The sequence below is a fragment of the Bufo gargarizans genome, chromosome 2 (assembly GCF_014858855.1).
Source record: "Bufo gargarizans isolate SCDJY-AF-19 chromosome 2, ASM1485885v1, whole genome shotgun sequence".
Classification (NCBI taxonomy): Eukaryota; Metazoa; Chordata; class Amphibia; order Anura; family Bufonidae; genus Bufo; species Bufo gargarizans.
Window position 1 is genome coordinate 557,972,279 of NC_058081.1, and position 23,695 is coordinate 557,995,973.

The window sequence follows — 23,695 nt, forward strand, 5'->3', positions numbered from 1 at the left end:
CTGTCCCCAACCTGTGTCTGTCCTTTTCTGTTCCCTAACCCAGAAAAGTATTATATGCTGTGGGCTCAGATCCACTTTTCAGCAAGGACAAGCTACTAGAAGACAGCCAGCAGCTACTGCCCAGCCAAGATTTGGAGGAGACATCCGCCACTTCCTCTGCTAGGCGGGCAAGTAGTGATGAGGAGAGTGGCGTGGGAGGTGGTGTTGAGAGCGGTCAGGCTCCTGACCCAGAGACCGTTGAGGAGGACATCAGTGATGTGCAGACAGTACTTGATGATGATGAAGCCGATCGCACTTGGGAGTCGGGTGCAGAAGGGCCTTTATCATTATCAGGAGAAGAGGGTGGCAGCTTGCCCATGAGGCGGCGGCAGAGCCAGCAAGTCTCTAGCGTGGCCGGGGGTCAGCAGGGTGGCAGCAGTGGGAGATGGGTAGCCAAACGTGCCCGGGGTGGAACACCTGCTTCTCAGGAGCCTACCCGCCCAGAAAGTAGTGGTGCACGGGTTCAAGGAAGCAGCGGCTGTAGCAGTCAGTTAGTGCGTAGTGTTGGGGGTAAAATAACCTACTTTTGTGGTGACGTGGCAGTTTTTTGTTAAGCTGCCGGAGGAGGTGAACGTGGCCATATGTAGAATCTGTGGGCAGAAGGTGAAGCGTGGCCAGGATGCCAATGTTGGCACCATGGCCCTGCGTCAACATATGCAGCGTCACCATAAAGTGGCCTGGGAGAACCGTGGCAATTGCTGCATCACCCAGTGGCACGCAGCCGATTTCAGGCAGTCAAGGCTCCACCACCTCAGCCGAAGGGAGCTGTCTGTCCTTCACATCATTTGCTGGTCCTGATGCTCCTGCTCCTCCTCGTCAGTCATTCCGTTAGCAATCGATCACCAAAGCGATTGCCAAGAGACAACAGTATGCGTGCATGCATCGAATGGCGCAGAAGCTGAACGTGCTCCTGGCCAAGTTGCTGGTGCCTTTTCAAGTGGTGGACTCTGCACTTTTCAGAGAACTGATGGCTTGTGCCGACCCGAGGTGGAGAGTCCCAAGCCATCATTTCTTTGCCAAAAAGGCAGTACCAGCCCTGCACAAACATGTAGAACAGAGGGTGGGCCAGTCATTGAGCCTGTCGGTGTCTGCCAAAGTGCACGGCAGCACCGACGTGTGGAGCTGTAACTACGGTCAGGGACTATACATGTCCTTTATGTCCCACTGGGTGAATGTGGTTCCTGCACAGCCACACCAGCAACTTGGCCAGGTGACGCCGCTTTTGCCTCCACGTTCTCACGCCATTGGTCCTGTGACAATGTCTGCCTCTGCCTCCTTATCCTCCACCGTGTCCTCGGCTTCCACTGCAGGGACAATCCACAGTGTCCCCCCAGCATACTACATATGCAGGACACAGTGGTGTCACGCTGTTCTGCACCTCGTTTGCCTGGGCGAACTGAGTCACACAGGGGAGGAACTGCTCTGTGTCTTTCATCAAGAAATTGTATCCTGGCTTTCTCCATGACAACTGAATATTGGAACCATGGTGACAGACAATGGGAAGAACATGGTGTCGGCGCTGTGTCAAGGAGGGCTGAGCCATGTGTCCTACATGGCACACGTGTTCAATCTGGTTGTCAAGAGGTTCCTGAAGTCTTCCACCTATCTGCAAGACATCCTAAAAATGGCCAGGAAACTTTGCATGCACTACAGTCACTCATACACCGCAAAGCACACCCTCCTTGAGCGTCAGTGGCAGAACGGCATCCCCCAACATAGGCTGATATGCGACGTTTCCACCCATTGGAATTCCACCCTCCATATGTTGGACCGACTATACGAACAGACAGTAGTACTCCCCTATGTAACTTCGATGTCAGCCAGTGGCAGCTCATACATGACACCTGCCGTTTGCTCAGGCTTTTTGAGGAGGTCACGTTATTTGTCAGTCGCCAGGACTATGGGATGAACAATCCAGCAAATAATATATTCAGAGAAGCACTCAAATACCATGTAGACTCTAACTGGAATGCATCAGCCCATCCACGACCTCAGATCCACCTTGGTCATCCGATCAGCATACAAACACAAGTTGACGGCTTCATATCCAGAAGTGAACTTTATTCACAGAGGGTCCATGAAAAAATGTTTAATAGCAGTGTTATTGCATATTTTTTCATAGACCCACTGTGAATAAAGTTCACTTCTAGATATGCTGCCGTCAACTTGTGTTTGTATGCTGTACAGGATGAACAATGTCATTCCACTGCTTCATGTCCTGGAACAGATGCTGGTAAATGTGGCTGGTCAGGGATTTGGAGACGTGATGCCTACATGTCACGGCCACGTGAGCCCTGTGGGGGCTGAAAAGGAGGAGGACATTGGAGCACAAGCAATGTGAAGCAAAATGGGTGGTTTTTCCACACAAGTGACAGTAGAGGAGGAGCAGGGGCAGCCGGAGAAGCACGAGGGAGATGAGAAAGATGAGGCAGATGACCTAGACACACGGTGGCATTATGCAGTGGAGGCAGGGAGTCCTGTGGCAGGCGTAGCACTATAAAGTGCCTTTTGCCCTGTGGCATTAGAAGAATTTTGATATCTCTGACTTTTAGTCTAACCAGACTGTCTATTACTCTGTAATTCCTCTAGCGCCATTCTATGGAAACAGTAGGTTTAAAGAGCACACCAAATGCTTCAAATAACTTCATTAACTTCAACTTTTCTTCATATATAACACTGCCACCTCCACAGCAGATAGTCCATATACAAAACATGTGTTGAAAAGATATCACAAAATGGCGGTATGCATAAGATGGTGGTTCTACTGTTCAATCTTGTCATTCAACATACAATGGTGGATATATTTCTCTCTTGAGTATCTGTTCTCTCACTTTAAGTTATTCAAGCACTTTATGATCTCTCTGAGAGGTATATCTGAGGTCTGACTAATAGTTACTTGCAGTATGCAGTTAGCAGTGACTATTTGCAGATGAGTGGAGTATGATCTGGTATGGTTGTATGCAATTTGGATTGCAATATGGAATCTCAATGCTTGCAATTGTATGCTTGCAATTGTAGCTTGCCATTTGTAATTTGTATTTGTACTTTGCAATGGAATTTGTATGGTTGCAATTGGTGGAACTGTAAGTAAACACATATATATAGTTCAGTATACAGTTCTAAACACAATTTTAAATACCTATATTGGCCTCTTGTTCCCATAAAACTAATTTATCAGTGAAGTGAATGTCTCTTCAGCTCCTGTCTCTGGTGAATAATGATTCTAGCAGCAGGAGCTGGGGGAATTCCCAGACAGGCTGGCTGTGAGGCTGGCTGTGATTAGTGAAAACTCTTGCTGTATGAGAAGCTGGCTGTGATTGGTCTAGACTTCTGCCCAGTAACAACAGATTAACACTATGCTTTCTGTTGTTACTGCTGTGTCACTGAGTTTACCTTACATTACAAAATGAATCTTAAAGGCATATTATCTTTTTCCACTTCTGCGAACACAAAATATACCAGTAATATGACATCCAAAACATGATGTCACAGTAAATAACTCTGCTTTTGTCTTTAACACATAAACATAGTAACTGTATTAAGGCTATTGGCAGGTTTAGCTGTATACACATATAAGCTATACTAGCAACCTAGGACAGGTCTTAGCTGGCCAGCTACACGTCGGCAGAGGGATGACTTCTGGCTCTCCACCTTGTTGAACCCTCGCTTCCGGTCCAAAATGGGGGCCTTTTTTAAACCCGCTGAGAGGGAGGACAAACTGAACTCCTATAGAGACATCCTATGTAGTCAGTTGGCCACTGCCTATCTGCACCATCATCCATCCTCTCGCAGGTCTGACGGGGGGGGGGGGGGGGGCCTCTGCGCTCACGTTCCACTACTATGGCTGCTGGGGAGGGGGGGGGTGGCAGGACCAGTATCAGCAACATCAGCAACAGCCTGAGTCTACAGTCGCTGATGAGCAGCTTTCTTCACCTGCATAGTGAAGAAACTACTCACCAGTAGCTAGACATAGAGCAGAACCTAAACCAGCAGGTGGTGGCATACTTGGAGTACACCCTGCCAGTCAGCATTGAAGATCCGCTGGACTACTTGGCAGCCAAACTAGATTTGTGGCTACAACTGGCTAAGTTTGCCTTGGAGAAACTGTCCTGCCTGGCCAGTAGTATGGCATCAGTGCAGGTGTTTAGTGCGGCGGGGGCCATAGTTACCCCAAGAAGAACTCGTCTGTCCACCCAAAATGTGGAGAGACTGACCTTTGTCAAGATGAATCAGGCGTGGATCAGCCAGGATTTCCACCCACCAATGCCTGATGCATTAGACTAGATCATCTATGGTGCCACACCAACACTTTGACAAAAGAGACCGGTTTATTATGGCTCCCTGCCTCAGCTACTATTCTGATGCTGCAATCCGCCTGATTCCACACATCTGATGCCAAGTGTTCCTTCTTTCACCCATCTTCAGCTGCTACTGGTATTGTCACCCACCTCCCCACTCTGTCACCAGGTCAATCTGTGGTCTCCTGATGCTGCTGCCACCTCCACGCTATGTCACCTTGCCACTCTCTGGTCTCCTGATGCTGCTTCCACCTCCACACTATGTCACCTTGCCACTCTGTGGTCTTCTGATACTGCTGCCACCTCCACACTATGTCACCTTGACACTCTGTGGTCTCCTGATGCTGCTGCCACCTCCACACTATGTCACCTTGCCACCCTGTGGTCTCCTCATGCTGATGCCACCTCCACACTATGTCACCTGGCCACTCTGTGGTCTCCTCATGCTGCTGCCACCTCCCCACTCTGTGGGGTCACTCTGTGGTCTCCTCATGCTGCCACCTCCACACTATGTTACCTTGCCACTATGTGGCCTCCTCATGCTGGTGCCACTTCCACACTATGTCACCTTGCTACTCTGTGGCCTCCTGATGCTGCTGCTACCTCCACACTGTCATTGTGCCACTCTGTGGCCTCCTCCTCCTGCTGACTGGGCCACTATTTTGACTTTCAGCCTAGCTGACATCATCATTTATTTGACCCTTCTTCTGATCTGTCAGAAGGAAGCCAAAATGAGACGCACAACAGATCCTGTCTGTGTAGCAGCTGTAAGGCCTGTATGGTCTCATCTTAATTGGCTTGTGATTTGGTAGCCAAAAGCAGGAGTGGGTACAAAACACAGAAGACATGCAAATATTCCATTCATGTCCGTGTCATCTCTGTTTTGGATCCATTCCAGTTTTTTGGGGCATTAGCAATACTGATGGATTACTGGCCAAAGGCTGACCGAGTGAAGGTCGGATGCTCAACAGACAGGATTAGTTTTTGGGGGGTTATTGTTTTAACGGATCAGAGGGAGGGCTGTATTTGTATAAGTGTTTAATAGAACAGGTTCTGTAGACATCTATGTGGACTCAGCTGATGACGATGTAAAAGGAGTGCGCTTCTTCTTGGCGCTAATATCGACCTGTAAGGCTGAGTTCATACTTGAGTTATTTGGTCAAATTTTGCCCAAATAAGTGAAGTATGCGGTGATTCTAAGAGCGACGCCTGTCATCTGCATGTCATAGTGACTCACAGTATTATTTAACTATCACAGCAGACTCCCTATGCGTGTTACTGCAAAGCACAGTGTTCTACACCACTATAAAGGCTCTCTGCAGCCAGGAAATACCAGTTTTTAAAGCGATTCGCTGCAAACCAAATTTTTAAAAAAAATTCGACGAATGGCGGATTGAATTTTTGAAAAATTCACTTATCTCTAGTGGTAGCCATGCCCTTAACCACCTGACACATTAAAATTGAGTGGTGACAACTCTGATCAAGGACTTTTAATCCCTCAGATGCAATGAGCAATTTTGACCAAAGCAGCTCAGCAGTCATATATTGGGAGTGCTGCATTCCCAGTGTCCTGAACAGCTCCCATGTCTAAACCTGCACCAAATTTATCACAGAAGTCAGAAGCGATGATAAGTGTGGTGCAGGGTTAGACATAGTTGTCTAGGTCTATACCAACTACTGGTTAGCTTACTCTGAGCCAAAATTTTATGGCAGAATTGTGGTGCAAATTTGGAGCAAAATGGACGATCTAAGGCCATGCCCTATTTCTCATAATGTTCTGTCCCTTCCTGTTAAACCACACCCCCTTTCCAATTAAGTCTGATTAAAGAGTAGAAACCCTAGTTGCACAAAATTTCACCAACTTATCCACTTTTTAGACAGATTTTAAACTCAGACACATTTGTAGTTTTGGGCCAGGCTGTTATTTGACATCATTGATTTGTTCATTCTTTGAGTTTTACAGCATACATTTTCTGTAATTAAAAAAAAATGCTGTCAAAATGATGAAAACCATGATATGTGTACAGATATTATTGAATACGCTCTTATGGAGAAGCAAATACCCACAAAGCTAGTAAAAATACATCCTCTACACCTATATCAGTGCTGATTGCTTGTGCCATGCAGCCCTATGCAGGAGCCCAGTTTGCCCAGCTTTGTGATTCTGGTTTGCTTTGTAAAACTAATTGAAAATGATCATTTATGACTGCCAGAAATCTTTTATAAGTATATAAGGGATAAAGACAGAAGGGGGAAAGACAGGATAGTGACTGTGTACAATGTAAACTTTATTGATGTTTGTGTGTGAAGGGTGCAAGTATTTGATGTGACTTATTTGATGCTGTAATCTGAATGCTGGTAAATGTTTGAGTTGTGATGTCAATAGAAGGCCTAGTTAGGTGCTAGTGATTACAAGGGTAAGTTCTTGTCTTCTCACTTCTTTTCTGGAACCCCCCCCCCCATCATATGTGACAATTAGAGAGGAAGTATGCAAGAAGAGTACTGATAACATGCACAGAGGTCCATGTTACCCTCCCCCTGAGGATGTGAAGTTACACAGGGAGAGACAAAATATGTCTCCCCTCTGTGCAGCCTTTCAGCACTTCTCCGACTGGCCCCTCCTCTTCTCCTGCATAAGACCAGGATCGTGGTGCTAGTTGTCATCAAACCGAAGATACAGTCTTTGGGTGGGGAGTAAGGGCTGTGAGTTTATGCAGCTCTCACCAGGACCCATTTCTAAGGGTCCATTCACACATCTGTAACGTGTTTTCCGCAAAACACGGACACGGCAATGTGCGTTCCGCATTTTGCGGACCGCACATCGCCAGCACTAATAGAATATGCCTATTCTTGTCCACAATTGTGGACAAGAATAGGACATGTTCAATTTTTTTCGGGAACGTAAACGCGGACCTGGAAGTGTGGGATGGGTCCACAAAATGCAGAACGAAATTGCGGACGTGTGAATGGGGCCTTAGAAATATATTTCAAGCAATATGGCAGATAGCAACACAATCCTAGACCTATTTTAAAGCGTAAATTGTTGCTCTAGCTCAATTGTAGCATAAAAAAGAGCCACCAGAAGTGTCCCCCCCTTTGCAGCCACAAAGCCCGAACACAATACTGGACTTCTCTGTCTGAACAGCTGTGTTAGGGCTGATCAGCAGAAGGGTTAAAAGGGTTATTCTGCAAAAAGTATTTAGCAGCTATCCACAGAATAGTGATATAAATATTGGGGAGATCCTGAGAATGAGGGGTTCCTGAATGGAGCAATAGTGCACAATAGTCCACGATACATGTGTCACGGCTGAGGATGGGGAAAATCTTCAGCCGTGCGATGCCAGAAGATGTAAACCACTGCTCGGCCAGGACGAGAGAATTAGGGAGCAGGTCACCTCCTAACGCATCCCTAATCCGTCCCTAACTCCTAGCTGCATGGGCCGACCTTGAAGGTAGGAGGGCCCATGCTCAGGAACCTTGGATCCCTACTCACCCTCCGCCGGTCCCTGAACTAGGAGTGAAGGGTAAGACGACCTGTTCCTTCTGGACACGGAGGAACAGGAGTCTCACTGGCCAAGCTGCAGGAAAAAGGGGAACAGAAACAGGCCTATGGATATGGCAGGTGAACTGCACTAGTTCCAGCCACCTGCCACAGCCTTGCTGACTGGATCCGTGTGCAGGCAAGCTGAAGTCCACAACAATACAAATAGAAGTCAGCACACACACATCCACACACAGGAACCCAGATCCATAGCTGCACCGAATAACAAAGGAAAACATCAACTTAAACATCACACATAAACTTGAACTTATGACCACAAGGGTGGCCCCCACTGGCAGGTGAAATAACACTGGAGGCTACTCCAGCTAGTCATGGCTGAAGTACCCCCTAGACTGGAGATAAAAACAGAGGCTTTATAGGCCCAAGTAGTCACACCCACACAGACACACCCAGTGTTCACACAGAAGGGAATTAACCCTTCCAACACCAGGAAGTGTAGTGAGACCACATAAAGGGAAATACACACAAATAATCACTGCAGCTGTTACCGTTGACAACGACATGTGTGGCAAACGTGTCCTGGGAGCCGGCCAAAGGGCTGAGACACTGCCACCACATGTACTAACACCAAACGTTGCCACGGGCAGCCACAGATGAAGGGAAAATGTCAGAGTGCAACACAGTGCACACCAGACATTCAGAGTGCATACAAACACCCACACAAACCAAAGGCAACCGCACACATACCTGTTGTCCGCGGCAACCGCACTTGAGGCAGACAGCAAAGTGCCCCCAGCTGCGGTAGACACAACAAACCAAACCGCGGGCAACTGTATGCAGCTCCCAAGGAGTCACGGCCATAAACATAGTTGTGACAACATGTCAGTCACATACAAGTGAATAGAGCAGTAGACCAATATGTGCCCCACTGGTTCATTACGAGAGTGGACTTAGGGATCCTCTGTTCTCTGGATTGCTAGGGGTCTCATTGGTCAGACCTCCCCAAAGATCCAATATTTATATTTTCAATTTTTTATGGGATAACCACCACCAGAAAGCTGGGTAATAAAACATCAGCTGTAGGACTGCTGTTTATGCCAGAAATGCACTTTGTCAGTTTTATATGAATATAATTGCTGTATTTGAATAGAAATTCGATAAACATCAATGAACTGGTTGATATTGTTTACAGATGGGTTGATGTAGGGTTTATATCAAGCAAATGTAACTTCAATGGGAGCTAAAAACGCAAAGTATACAGCTGAGGCTATCCAATTAACATGTTTCAAAGGTTACATTTTCTTGATCGTATGATGAAACCAAAAACACATTGCTATGTGTATAGGCTTAGTGACTCATTTATTTGGAAAGAATATCCCCATCTCTAAAGTTTGAAAGGTCATGTCCTGATGTGACCCATATTATTTACATGAGTGGTCAGAGCATATGAGGTCACTGGTAGAAATGAATTATGAAGTCTTTGTGACTGCACAGTTAAGCTTGGAGATGTTTTTGAAGCACTACAGCGAATCAAGTATCCAAAAATAAATCTCATTTTCAAATGTTTATGACCCCTAAAAAAGCCACATTGAGTGTGTGTTTGCCCAGCAGTATTTATTTGAAGCTCATGGCACTTTGCCTTCAAGAGTCACGGACTCGTGTTTCATTTTACACTAGTACTCATCACTCGCACAGGGTCCATTTTCATGGCTGAAGATAGCACGGCAGGTTCTGAACACACAGTTCTAGTATAAGCAACCTGTAATTAACAGTTTGTACAGAACTGGTTATATTGTGTCACGAACCAACGGGTGTGAACCCACTGTGCCACATATCCTACCTCCTCTACGGCCGTTGTCTAAGTGAACCCCTCGATACTTCACAGTACCCCTGATGGTGGGGATAGACTTTCCTGAGGGGAACACCAGGTCGCTACCTCTTGAGGAGGATAGGCACATGAGGAAGCTGGTCCAGGCGGACCAGGAGAAACCTGAGAAAGGTATCAAAAGTACAAGCGATGTCAGCAGGCGGGGTTGTTACCAGGAGCAACAGTGCAGGACCGAAGGATGAGGCAGAGGCATAGTCAGACAGGCAAAAGGTCAGGGCAGGTGGCACAGGTACAGGTCAGGCAATCCGGATCAGCAACAGGAGAGTCAAGGCAAGCAGGCAGCGATCAGACAGGTAGCAGAATCCAGGAACACAATACGAGTCAGGAACACAGGAACACAAGTGGTTATCAGAAACTTACCAGGACACAAGGACCTTGACACTGAGGCATCTGGGAAGGGGGCTGAGACACTTATATAAGTGCAGGAGGGCTAGGAGGTCACATGATCTAACCCATAAATCCCAGGAAATGACGCGCGCCGGCCCTAAGGGAAGTGCTGCAAGAAACAAACAGAAAGCATACTGTGGCCAGGGCCGAGAGGAAACTGTGGAGCGGATCCCAGAACAATAGTAGCTACACAGACAGAGCCCAGGACTGCAGCGGTGAATGGGAAGCACCGGCCACAGATCACTGCTGAACACGGTGCCCGGGAACGCGGCGGTAAGCAGGGGAATAGTGGTGTACAGCAGCCGCTGTTACATATTGTAATGGAATGTTGTGCAAACTTGATTTATACAGATTTATTACTATACCTCTTGTTAATCATTAGTCTAATTTTAGTTTCTTGAGATGAAGATGCACTTTTTCTTTTACCTATATCTATTCTTGTATAGCAAAATTACCTTTGAGCAGCGCTCGCGTTGTCCACTCCAACTGATGCACACTACGATCAAAAGTTAAGTACAAGGTGATAGCAAACAACAGAAGCAGACGTTGGGTGAAATATTCCTTTAAACCAACATACAACATTTTTGCTAGCGCTATTCTCAATGAAGACATAAGGTTTGCCATAATGTTATATATTGGGTTAATGGAGTTTTTTAACCTAACTTTTGCTTCTGATGTGTGCTATCACCAACCTTGCACTTGACCTTCATCTTGTATGGCACCATATCTTTTCTTATTGCACCTACCATTTTATTTGACGGTATGCCATTTGTCACTGCACTTTACAAGCCATATTACACAATGAATACTGCCATGATTACTCCTTTTTCACCCCTTTTGAATTTGACAACCCTAATGGTAGTCAGTTTGGATAGGGGGCAGGATAATAATTTTCAGAACAGTATTTTCAAATAAATTCTATCCACCATTTAAAGGGGTTGCCTCACTTCAGCAAATGGTATTTATCATGAATTGGAGTTGATACAAGGCACTTACTAATGTATTGTCCATATTGCCTCCTTTGACGGTTGGATTCATTTTTTCCATCATATTATACAGTGCTTATTTCCATGGTTGACCAGCCTGTAATCCATCAGCGGTGGCCGTGCTTGCACACTAAAAAGAAAAGACACCCAGGACCGTGGGAGTGCGCATAGACATGCATTCGCCACAGTTACCATCCCGGACAGCCCCTGGATACGAGCAGTGTATAACGAGATGGAAAAATTAATCCAGCCAGTAAAGGGGGCAATATGGACCAACATAATACATTAGTATCTTGTATTAACTCTGTCTACATTATAAACACCATTTCCTGAAGTGAAACAACCCCTTTAGCAGCAGCTTTGTTTGTTAAAAACTTGTACACCCCATGAAATAACTATTCGCCAGCATCTTTTCTTATAACTGTTCATTATGCAGTTCATCTTATTCCTCCTGGAAATATATTAATTAGACTGTGCCAGTATAGGGTACTACCCCATGGAAAAGTAATGTCCAGCTGTCAATTCATTAAAGTTCTGCTATATACTCTATGCCTAAAGATTTTAATTTTTTTTTTGCAGGTGCAGCCTCTTCATCGGAATAACATCACCCAACACATTAGAGAGAAAAGTCCATTTGAAGATCCATTCTTTATTGTGGAAACAATATGTATCTGTTGGTTCTCTTTTGAACTCTCTGTCCGTTTCATTGCTTGTCCCAGCAAAGCTGCCTTCTTCAAAGATATCATGAACATGATTGACTTTGTAGCTATAATACCATACTTTGTTGCTCTAGGCACAGAACTAGCTCGCCACAGAGGTGTGGGCCAACCAGCTATGTCATTGGCCATTCTCAGGGTAATCCGTTTGGTGAGAGTCTTCCGTATCTTCAAGCTGTCCCGACACTCCAAGGGATTACAGATATTGGGACAGACACTGAAAGCAAGTATGCGAGAACTTGGGCTTCTTATATTTTTTCTGTTTATTGGAGTTATACTCTTCTCCAGTTCAGTATACTTTGCAGAAGCAGATCATGAAGACACCAAGTTTACCAGTATCCCTGAAGCATTCTGGTGGGCTGTAGTAACAATGACAACAGTGGGCTATGGAGATATGTCTCCTGAGACTGTTGGTGGTAAACTGGTGGGCTCACTCTGTGCTATTGCTGGTGTGTTGACCATCTCTCTTCCTGTGCCAGTCATTGTATCCAACTTCAGTTATTTCTATCATCGTGAGACAGAGTGCTCAGATACAGGCCAGTATAGTCATGTTGGTTCATGTCCTAATGGTCCACCCCATACTCCAAAAACCGGAGGGAAGGAAAAAAGTCCCAAACTGGATAAGAATTTATATAGCAATTCCAACGCAGAATACCTGGATGGACTTGGTCCTGTGGATGGCAAATGTGCAAACTCTGGACAGTCACATATTATAACTGAAGTGTGACGTACGCAACTGTGGCTTTTTCCCATCCAGTAGCATTTCATCATCATCATCATCATTTCATCATACTTAATTTTGGAGTCTTAAATAAAGAGTATTGTGGCCAATTGGTTGGAGAAAATATGAATAGTATACTGCTGAATTTTTAAAACACTTACTTTAAATTAGAAAGAACATTGGAAGTATAGTAATGGCTTTTGGCAATCTTTAGAAAAACAAGGTTTCCACAGAAAAAGATATAGAATTGGGGTAGACATAAGAATTTTTTAAAGAAACGTATAACATGAGCATTGTAGTGAAGAATACTGGATTGCAAATTTAGCACTTACTCTTGGCCATTGGAAGGTTCTACAACAAGTTGAAGAGCGAAGAATCCAGCAATTATGGCATACTGCACTATTAAAGTACATGTGTTGGACACTTCAGGGTAACAGTGAGATCAGGCTCAAATGATGACAATTGACTAAACTGACAAATAGGACAACAAAGGTACTGTAGCTGAGGGCGAAGGTGCAGAATGTGCATCATCTGTCTAGTCTCCAAAGACAGCACAGGAAGCTGATTGTATGGTAGCTTTATACTACACTGCTGAATGTTAGCTATTATAATAATGTGATCATTACAGACTGGAAAATTTAGTGTTCACCTAGAAGGGAACCGGAAAAGTTATGTTTGTGAAACATTTTATTTAATCCATTTTAACAGTCTTTCAGTTTACAAACATATTTGTAATTTTTTATAGACAGTATGAGCTTTGTCTTTGAAGAACACTGCACTACACAAGGGTGATTCCTATATGAATAGGTCTTGAGAAAGAATCTCAAGGCAAAATATACTAGTGGCATAACTAGTTATGCTCATTTCACTGTTATTTCCCTGGTCACTGGCCATATGGAATAATCTTTGTGTAAAGTCACAAAAAGCACAATAAGGGAAATTTATCAAATCTGGTGTAAAGAAAAACTGGATTATTGCCTAAAACAACCAATCACATTCCATCTTTTATTTTTCAGTGCTCCTTTGGAAAATGAAAGGTGTAATCTAATTGATTGCTGTGGTCAACTAAGCCAGTTTTCCTTAACACTAGTTTTGATAAATCTTCCCCAATGTTCTTTTGCTATATAAACTTCAATCAAATCTTTTGTCTTAATTTTTGCTAAAAGTCTTCTTTAAAAAAATAATAATAATGACGTTTAAGTTACTTCACTGGAAATTAAGGCGCAATCCATCCCCTCCATGTTCATGCTAAGTTTTACATTCATGCATTACCTCTTATGATTTCTTAGTCTTAACAGGTGGCCTGTAATAGGTGCATCTCTAGTTGAAAACATGAAAATTCAGATGTGAATGCAGTTGACCATAACATTAGACTCATTCTCATTCCAGGCTTCTAAGATACCGAGGTATGAGAAGTTGTATGGTGGGGTCTGCAAAGTTGTAACTTGAAGCGCTTAGGACCCAATGTAAGTGTATTTGGGTCTCCCTATGGCCCAGGGCCATTGCTACCTCTGCACCCCCTACTGCGACTAACTCAGAGTCCTCACACTTTAGACCTGCTTAGCCTGTACTTGTACTTGCTGTTAACACTGAGGGAAACCAGTAACACTAGCAATTTTATTTTTCTGATTAACATAAAGGTTAAAAAAAATGAAATTTTGATCTACTTGTCTCTACAGAACCACTATTTTGTTAGGCACAGAAAAAAAAATCCAAAGTTCCCATCATATCTTTACATTGTGTAAAGAACCCGGTAAACAACTCTTTCTATGTCAGCTTCTTGGACTGTGATCACAGCTGAATTTCTAGGATATGAGTTTTGTATGACATTAAAAAGGCTCCTCTTTAATTCTAAATACATACAACAAATGGCCAAAGCTGTCCCATTGGTAACAATAGAAAAATACCTTTGGTATTACAGATGGATAGTCCAATTATGGTGGCTACAATTCTTTTGACTACAACTACCTTAAAAAACATTTACATGAGATACTAACGTACACTATAGAAAAGGTCTAAACTGTAGAATGAGGTGATGAACAAAAACTGCAACATTTCTTCTACATAGACAAGCCTACAAGACCCTTACACCAGACCAGAGCATTCTGAGACAAATATTGCATATCTTCACTTCCAAGCTGTCACATAAAATGTAAGTTAATCATAGGGGCTACTATTTCAATCTCTACCTCTTTGAGAAGTTTCCGAAGGCAGTCAGGTCATGGCCATTACAAACTAATGAGAGGACTATAATTGGTTCAATCAACTGGTCTACTGAAAGGTCTGACAGGATAGACAGCATACTTGTCTTTGAATGAGCTTTTCACTCTAGCAAGACAGTGAATGAGGTGAAGTGATCTGTTGAAGATTGGTTCTTGGGAGGTGGAGGGTTTTGTGATCTTAAGCCTCGATGACATGAAGAAAAATAAAACATCTATGCATTCAGAGCATTCGAGGAAGGTGGACAATTAGTTTTGCTTAAGAGTGTGAACTTTTAAAGCTGGCATTGCTTTTGAATTTCTCATAAGTATTACGAACTGCATTCATGGTACTTGTAAACAAGCCACAGTGGTTTGAGTGCTTTTTTTGCATAAATATATATAATTTGCTATAATTTAATTAAAAAATAAATGATACTATGCCAATTGTTTACACAGGACTACGATATAAAAGTGCCAAACATACAACGGCCAGTGCAACAGGCCACTTCTTAATACATTACATGTAAGCAGAACATTATCTTGGAAAATGTATATTTATCTAATAAACCTTTTATTTATTGCAAACATTTATTTTCTTGTCATTGTTTACATTGGTGGGATTTTTGTTACCTTTCCTTCATTATTTTATGATTTCACATTATGTCAAGTCTAGAAATTAGGGGGTGCAGCCAGGACAAGGTATTTTGGTGCCCTAGGCTGAGTAAGTGAATTGCACCCCTACAAACACACACAAAAAAATCTATTTACTGTGACTTACTTCCAAATAATGAAATTTAAACACATTTTAAAAGAAGCAGTCACAGGTATAACAAATGCAAATCCACTGACTCACAGGTGATGTCTCCAATGATTTGAGTTGTTCACATTCCTTTTCTTCTCCATTTGATCCAGACCCTCATGACGATTTCTTCTAAAGACTACAAAGTTTACTGTGCACATATCTTTGGCCAGGGGGGTGTCCAGCCCCTCTGCCACATACGAAGACACAAGTATTAATAAATGGCACATGGTAGATGGGGGCCTATTATAGATTTTGCATTAGAGCCTTTCACTCATTGCTTCTGCAGTCCATCCCCACCCACTGCAGCAAAGAAATGCCCATCCAGCTGCCCATTTAATACTGCCATCCTGTAGCTTCCACCAATATTTTGCCTGCTGCTGCCCCATGTGCCCACATTACTATACCGACAGTGCTGCCCAATGCCCTTAATACTGCACTGCCAAAGGATGTAGATACAGATATAAAAATAGTGAGACCTTACTGATTCCCCACTGCTTGCCAATGATTCCTTACTGATCCACCGTCGCTTGCTTCACTGGCTGCAGTCAAGGACTTGGAATTACAAAGGCTAGCAAGGACATCAGACTCTCTGAATAAATACAGTCTCCCAGACCAAAAGCCAAAATGAATACAGACCTCTAGACCGGAACCAAAAAGAAATATAAATACATACCCCAGATAAGCCCATTAATTCACTAAACAAGCACTTGAATCTGAATGCTTTTGTAATTGCATGTAATTAAAAATGGAGTATAGCCACTAAGTTATTCAATAAAATGTATCTGTATAGCGCCACCTGCTGTTTGTTCACTTCCTAATTTCTCTGTCTATGTCACTGAGGAAGTTACACATGCTCATTTCCATCCTTCACCTGCCACCAGCTGTATCCTCTGTTAGAAGCTGTAACAGTTACAGGACAAGCCCCCTGAACAAGGACACTCCCCGTGGGTTTCCAGCTTGAAATGAATCTAGCGATTGGTGCAATGAATGGGGAGATCTCTGGATCCGTGTGAGGTACAGCGCTGGTTCTAGTTTTGTTAGAGACTGTCATGTACTATATGAAGTCTGATTTTCATTTTTTAACATTAATCTTGGGATAACCTCTTTAAAGTGTTAAAGAAGAAACCCATTAGTTAAAATGTGGACAGTAAATTTCAATGATGTTTGTAAGACTTACATGGTATGCATATTAGAGCAATCAAAAGAAAAGTATAACGGTGTATATGAAGGAGGAGAAACCTGAAAAATTACACACCGGTCTGTGTTCTGAAACTACAACTCCCAGAGTGCTCCATTCACTTCTATGGGAGTTAGAACAGCCGATCATTGCATGCTGGGAGTTTTAGTTTCACAGCAGCTGGAGTGCCAAAGGTTGCTGATAACTGTTCTAATAGGTATGTGGCACTATATTCTGCTGTATGTTTGGTAGTGTTGAAAGACCAGGCAGGAAGCTGATGGTAGGGCTAGCTCAGTGCATTGGCATGCATCTCACCTCCAAAGCACCCTGCTCCATATTTTAATTAGAGACAATTGGAGGAGCAGGACAGAATGTGGTCAGAGAAGGGAAGGTCCTGAGGCAGTATTTTGTGCTGCATTTTAGTATTTGTTTCTGCAGAGGCAATATTTTGTGCTGCATTGTGGTATTTGCTTCTGCTGGGACAGTATTTTGTGCTATACTATTGTATGGATGACCCTCCCCTACTTATGTTGGCTCCTCCTACTTGTGTTGGCCCCACCTTCTGTTAATTTGGACCCACCTACAACATGGAGCCACTTTTAGTTTTTTTCCAAGGCCACTTTAAGTTCCAAGTCCACTGTTGGACACTGCTTCCATCTGGAGAAGAAAAGGTTCAGAGGTGACAAAGCATCTCTACCACAACTGTGAATCTGTGGAATAGGCTACCTCAGGATGTGGTCACAATAGTTGATGGTTTAAAAAGGGCTAATGCTTATGGAAATGGGTAGAATTCTGGCTTCTCATTTAACTTCTCTTCATTCACACCTCTTCCCATCCCTTGGCTGAACATATGTCTTTCTATTGTACTAAGTTTGGGTCTACAATAAGGTTGTCCTGTCACGGATGGTGTTGCAGAAAGCTGGAACTTATAAATATACATCCGACTGGCTTGATCCCAAACTAAGGAGCATATGGATGAGCCCTATAAAACCCCTAGAGCTCTCCCTGACTGCTATGCCCATGCAAAGATCTTTATGGTAGACGATTGGATGCCCACGTACCTAATACTGTAGGACACCTGAAAACCCTATAATAGTGAGGGGACACGACCACCGGCTCCCTGCACTTAATACGGACGGAGTCAGGGTCACCTAGAATCAAGCCAGCAAGGAAAAGGAAAATGACTTATCTGAGGAATCAGCAGCAGCAGTCTCCAGCAGTGAACTCAATCCAGGAAGTAGTATAAACCGCAAAGTGAGGCAGTATGGGAGGGAATATAAAGGGAGGCAATTAGTATAAATAGGTGAAGAGACGGAAAGTAGATGACAAAGTGAAACCAAAACAAAGAACGTCATGCAAGAGGTAGAGAAGAACGTCTGCCAGACCTTTTCAGAGAACTGGCGGTGACAGTACCCCTCCCTCTACGGGTGGACGCCGGACACTCAGAGCCCACCTTCTCAGGATGAGACCTATGGAAAGCCCTGATGAGACGAGTGGCCTTAATGTCCGCCACTGGGACCCACATCCTCTCCTCAGGACCATAACCCTCCCAATGAATGAGGTACTGGAGAGAACCGCGGATAACACGAGAATCCACAATCCTAGAGACCTCAAATTCAAGATTACCATCAACAAGAATCGGAGGAGGAGGCAAAGAGGAGTGTATAGTGGGTTGGACATAAGGTTTTAATAGGGACCTGTGAAAAATATTATGGATCTTCCAAGTCTGAGGAAGATCAAGACGGAAGGCAACGGGATTGATGATGGACAAGATCTTGTAAGGCCCAATAAACTTAGGACCCAACTTCCAGAAGGGACCCTTCAGTTTGATATTCTTTATAGACAACCACACCAGATCACCCACATTCAGGTCCGGACCAGGCACACGTCTCTTATCTGCCACACGCTTATATCTCTGACTCATCCTCTTCAGATTACCCTGAATCTTTTGCCAAATAAATGACAGAGACGAGGAAAATCCAGGTAAACCAGAAGACCCCTCTCCAGAGAATGTCCCAAACTACGGATGAAACCCATATGCACCAAAAAATGGTGACTTATCAGAGGACTCCTGGCAACGGTTATTTAAAGCAAACTCAGCAAGGGACAAAAAAGAACACCAATCCTCCTGATTCTCCGCCACAAAACAGCGCAGATATGTCTCCAGATTCTGATTGACGCGTTCGGTCTGGCCATTCGACTGCGGGTGAAAAGCAGAAGAGAACGACAACCGAACCCCCAAGCGAGAACAGAAGGCCTTCCAGAATCTGGAAACAAATTGCGTGCCCCTATCAGAAACGATATCTGAAGGAATGCCATGCAATTTAACAATGTGATCAACAAACGCTTGCACCAGTGTCTTAGCATTGGGTAACCCAGGAAAGGGAATGAAATGCGCCATTTTGCTAAAACGGTCCACTACTACCAGAATCACAGTCTTCCCCGAGGAACGAGGCAGGTCCGTAATGAAGGAATGGGTAACGGGAGGAGAGAACCCGATGGCCGTGAATGAGGGACCTTGGCACAAAACCCTCAACCGTCTTACGAAGAGCCTGCCACCAGAATCTCTGAGCAATGAGAGCCACTGTGGCTCTACTCCCCGGGTGCCCAGCAAGGACAGTATCGTGGTGCTCCTTAAAAACCTTGTGTCGTAAAGCGAGAGGCACAAACAACCTCCCAGGAAGACAAAGATCAGGAGCCTCTGCCTGGGCTGCCTGAACCTCTGCCTCCAAATCAGGATAAAGAGCAGAGACGACCACCCCTGCAGCCAAAATGGGACCCGGGTCTTCAAAGTTTCCCCCTCCCGGAAAACAACGTGACAGGGCATCCCCCTTCACATTTTTAACCCCAGGGCGGAACGTAACAACAAAATTAAACCTAGAAAAGAACAAAGACCATCTGGCCTGTCTCTGGTTCAGACGCTTGGCCGATTCCAAGTAGGCCAGATTCTTATGGTCTGTAAACATGGTAATAGGGTGTCTGTCTCCCTCTAACCAATGGCGCCATTCCTCAAAAGCTAATTTGATGGCCAACAACTCCTTATCTCCCACATCGTAATTTCTCTCTGCAGAGGAGAGTTTCCTTGAGAAAAAGGCACACGGTCGCCATTTGGCAGGAGAGGGACCCTGAGCTAAGACCGCACCCACACCCACTTCAGAAGCGTCCACCTCAACAATAAAAGATAGAGAGACATCAAGTTGTACCAAAATGGGAGCGGAAGCAAAACTCTCTTTGAAACTAGAAAAGGCTTTAAGCGCATCTACCGACCATGAAGAAAAATCTACCCCCTTTCTAGTCATATCAGTGAGTGGCTTAACCACAGAGGAATAATTCAAAATGAACTTTCTGTAATAATTGGCAAAACCCAAAAACTGCATCAGCGCCTTCTGATTCCCAGGAAGCTCACAATCAAGCACAGCGCTGACCTTCTCAGGGTCCATGCAAAAACCAGAAGCGGAGAGAAGAGAACCAAGAAATTGAATCTCCAGAACAGCAAACACACATTTTTCCAGTTTAGCGTACAATTTATTCTCCCGCAGAATCAGCAGGACCTGACGTAGGTGGTCTTGATGAGTCTTGAAATCAGGAGAAAAAATCAAAATGTCATCTAGATGCACCAGTACAAATTTCCCCATTAAATGTTAAAAAATGCTGTTCACAAAATTTTGGAAGACGGCCGGAGCATTCATCAAACCAAAAGGCATAACCAAATTCTCGAAATGACCCTCAGGGGTATTGAAGGCCCTCTTCCATTCATCCCCTTTCCTGACCCTGACTAGGTTGTATGCCCCTCTTAAATCCAACCTAGAAAAAACCTTAGCCCAAACAATATGGTTAAACAGGTCCAGGATCAGAGGAAGCGGATATGGGTCACGAATCGTGACACGGTTCAGCTCCCTGAAATCCAGACAAGGTCTTAAAGAGGACCTTTCACCGATCCTGACATTGTGAACTAAGTATACAGACATGGAGAGCGGCGCCCGGGGATCTCACTGCACTTACTATTATCCCTGGGCGCCGCTTCGTTCTCCCTCTATGCCTTTCGGTATCTTTGGTCACTAAGTTATGGTAGGCAGAAATTTCGGTCACTAAGTTATGGTAGGCGGAGTCTGCCCTTGTTCTGCTGTAGTGCTGGCCAATCGCAGCGCAGAGCTCACAGCCTGGGAGAAAATAACCTCCCAGGCTGTGAGCTCTGCGCTGCGATTGGCCAGCGCTACAGCAGAACAAGGGCAGACTCCGCCTACAATAACTTAGTGACCGAAATCTCCGCCTACCGTAACTTAGTGATCTAAGATACCGGAGGACATAGCGGGAGAACGGAGCGGCGCCCAGGGATAATAGTAAGTGCAGTGAGATCCCCGGTCGCCGCTCTCCATGTCTGTATACTTACTTCACAATGTCAGAATCGGTGAAAGGTCCTCTTTAAAGAACCATATTTTTTCTTAACAAAAAAAAACCCAGCAGCATCAGGTGACTTCGAGGGTCGGATGTGTCCCTTTCTCAGGCTCTCAGAGATATAAGTACGCATAGCGACTCTTTCAGGTTGGGACAGATTGTATAAACGTGATTTTGGCAGCTTGGCGTCTGGGATGAGATTAATAGGGCAGTCGTACTCCCGGTGAGGGAGCAACTCCTGGACACCACTCTCAGAAAACCCTTCCGAAAATTCAGAGAGAAAAGATGGCACAGTCTTGGTAGAAACCTCTGAAATAGACGACTGTCAATACGAACAGCTAGAGACATGGCAGATTCTAACGAGGCTGGTCTCTCATGAAAAGCAAATGCATCTTTCAATCTTTCCGAAAGACCATGGCAAAATTGACTTCGGAGTGCAGCATCATTCCAACAAGTATCAGCTGCCCATCTCTGAAATTCAGAACAATATATCTCTGCGGACTGTTTACCCTGGCATAAAAGATGCAGTTTAGATTCAGCCAGAGCAATATGATCCGGGTCATCATATATCTGCCCCAGGGCTACAAAAAATTCATCCACCGATCGGAGGGGCCGTGCCTCCACCGGCAGCGAAAAGGCCCAAGACTGAGCGTTATCCCTGAGCAGCGAGATGATGATCCCCACCCTCTGCTCCTCATCACCAGAGGAATGGGGAAGTAGGCGAAAATTGAGTTTGCAAGCCTCTCTAAAGCGAACAAAATTCTCACTACCCCCGGAGAACGTATCCGAAAGCAAAATCGTAGGCTCGGAACAAACTCCATGAACGCAAGCAGAACCGGTCACTTGAAACTGAGACACAGTTTTAAGGAGATCTGCTACCTCCAGGGAAAGACCTTGCATGCGGTCAATCAAGGCTGAAACCGGATCCATGCTTAAGGCGGTTATGGCGATTTATAATGTCACGGATGGTGTTGCAGAAAGCTGCAACTTATAAATAAACATTCAACTGGCTTGATCCCAAACTAAGGAGCATATGGGTGAGCCCTATAAAACCCCTAGAGCTCTCCCTGACTGCTATGCCCATGCAAAGATCTTTATGGTAGACGATTGCATGCCCACGTACCTAATACTGTAGGACACCTGAAAACCCTATAATAGTGAGGGGACACGACCACCGGCTCCCTGCACTTAATATCGATGGAGTCAGGGTCACCTAGAATCAAGCCAGCAAGGAAACACAAATAAAGGAAAATTACTTATCTGAGGAATCAGCAGCAGCAGCCTCCAGCTGTGAACACAATCCAGGAAGTAGTATAAACCGCAAAGTGAGGCAGTATGGGAGAGAATATAAAGGGAGGCAATTAGTGTAAATAGGTGACAGCTGGGAGGAGGAAAGGAGATGACAAAGTGAAACCAAAACAAAGAACGTCATGCAAGAGGTAGAGAAGAACGTCTGCCAGACCTTTTCAGAGAACTGGCGGTGACATGTCCCCAAGGAAGTTCTTAAAAATAAAAAATAATCTACACTAAACAAAGAAATGTCTCTTTTATAGACGTGCAGCTAATTCAAATGATACTAAAAAGCAAAAACATGAGACATTCCCTTTAAGTAGGTATGATTTTGGAGGGTATATAGCAGTATAATAGAGCCATTTGAAATGTTTGCATAAGTAGATATTAAAACTGTAAGTATTTAGGACCTATTTACTTGTAGACTGAATACAGAATTGCTTGGAAACTATGTATAGTTTTTACAGTCTTATAAAGGAGTTTTTTTTATGACAACTGATAGCATTTTCTGATTAAAATTCTCCTTAGGGATGACTTGTCAGAATGTGTGCCAAAAACTGCAGTAACTTTAAAAAAAAATAAACAAATGAAAATCTTTCCATTCAGAATATTTACTTAACAAATAATTTACTATTTTTGCTTGGGGAACTCGCAGTTGGCATGATTTACTATATACAGTGTTATGGAATATTGAGACAAAATGGATACTTGCTTGTTGAGAACTATACTTTAGCTAAAATGGCGGCCAGGCACCCAGCCAACGCCTAGAACAAGAATATTACTTTCGTGCTTCATTATGTGACTCAAGACAGTTTCTGTTCATCTCAAACAAGCAGCTTTGCCCATCTGGAAGGGGGAGAGGGAACTTCCTCTTTTACATAGATGTGACAGAAAATACCGAGTTTTTAGCAAATAGCAAAGATATACGCCACACTACCTCCCCCACTTCTTCCTGTTCTATATTTGCTGCCCTATATAATGTCATCTGTTCTGCAATAAACTAGAGATCTTGCTTTGACCCCCAGCTATGTGTGTCTCAGTTTGATCTTTCCGTGAACGTATTCAATTAAGATTGATTTGGAGCAGTACATCAACCGAACTGGCAGCTTGACCAGATCCAAAACAGTTGGCAGCCCAACGTGGGGCTCTGGGATAGGATTCCCTGATCCGATACCCCCGATGACCAGACGAGGAGGACCTCACTAACGGACACCGAGACTGCAGGCCCGTGATAAGAGGTAAGAAAACTGTCTTATCTTACCTCCATGTGTCCTTTGGTGTAGTCCATCCGTG

The 23,695-nt window shown here is 44.2% G+C and overlaps 1 protein-coding gene across 1 annotated transcript in view; it reads left to right on the plus strand.

Annotated features, from left to right (window-relative positions):
- Positions 1-15,323, plus strand: part of LOC122928613 (potassium voltage-gated channel subfamily A member 7-like) — a 66,382-nt gene extending 51,059 nt beyond the window's left edge. Inside the window, exon 2 of the mRNA XM_044281621.1 lies at positions 11,680-15,323. Within this exon, the coding sequence (XP_044137556.1) occupies positions 11,680-12,543 (864 nt within the window). The 3' untranslated portion in view covers positions 12,544-15,323. The remainder of the gene's footprint in view (positions 1-11,679) is intronic.
- Positions 15,324-23,695: the final 8,372 nt, after the last annotated feature.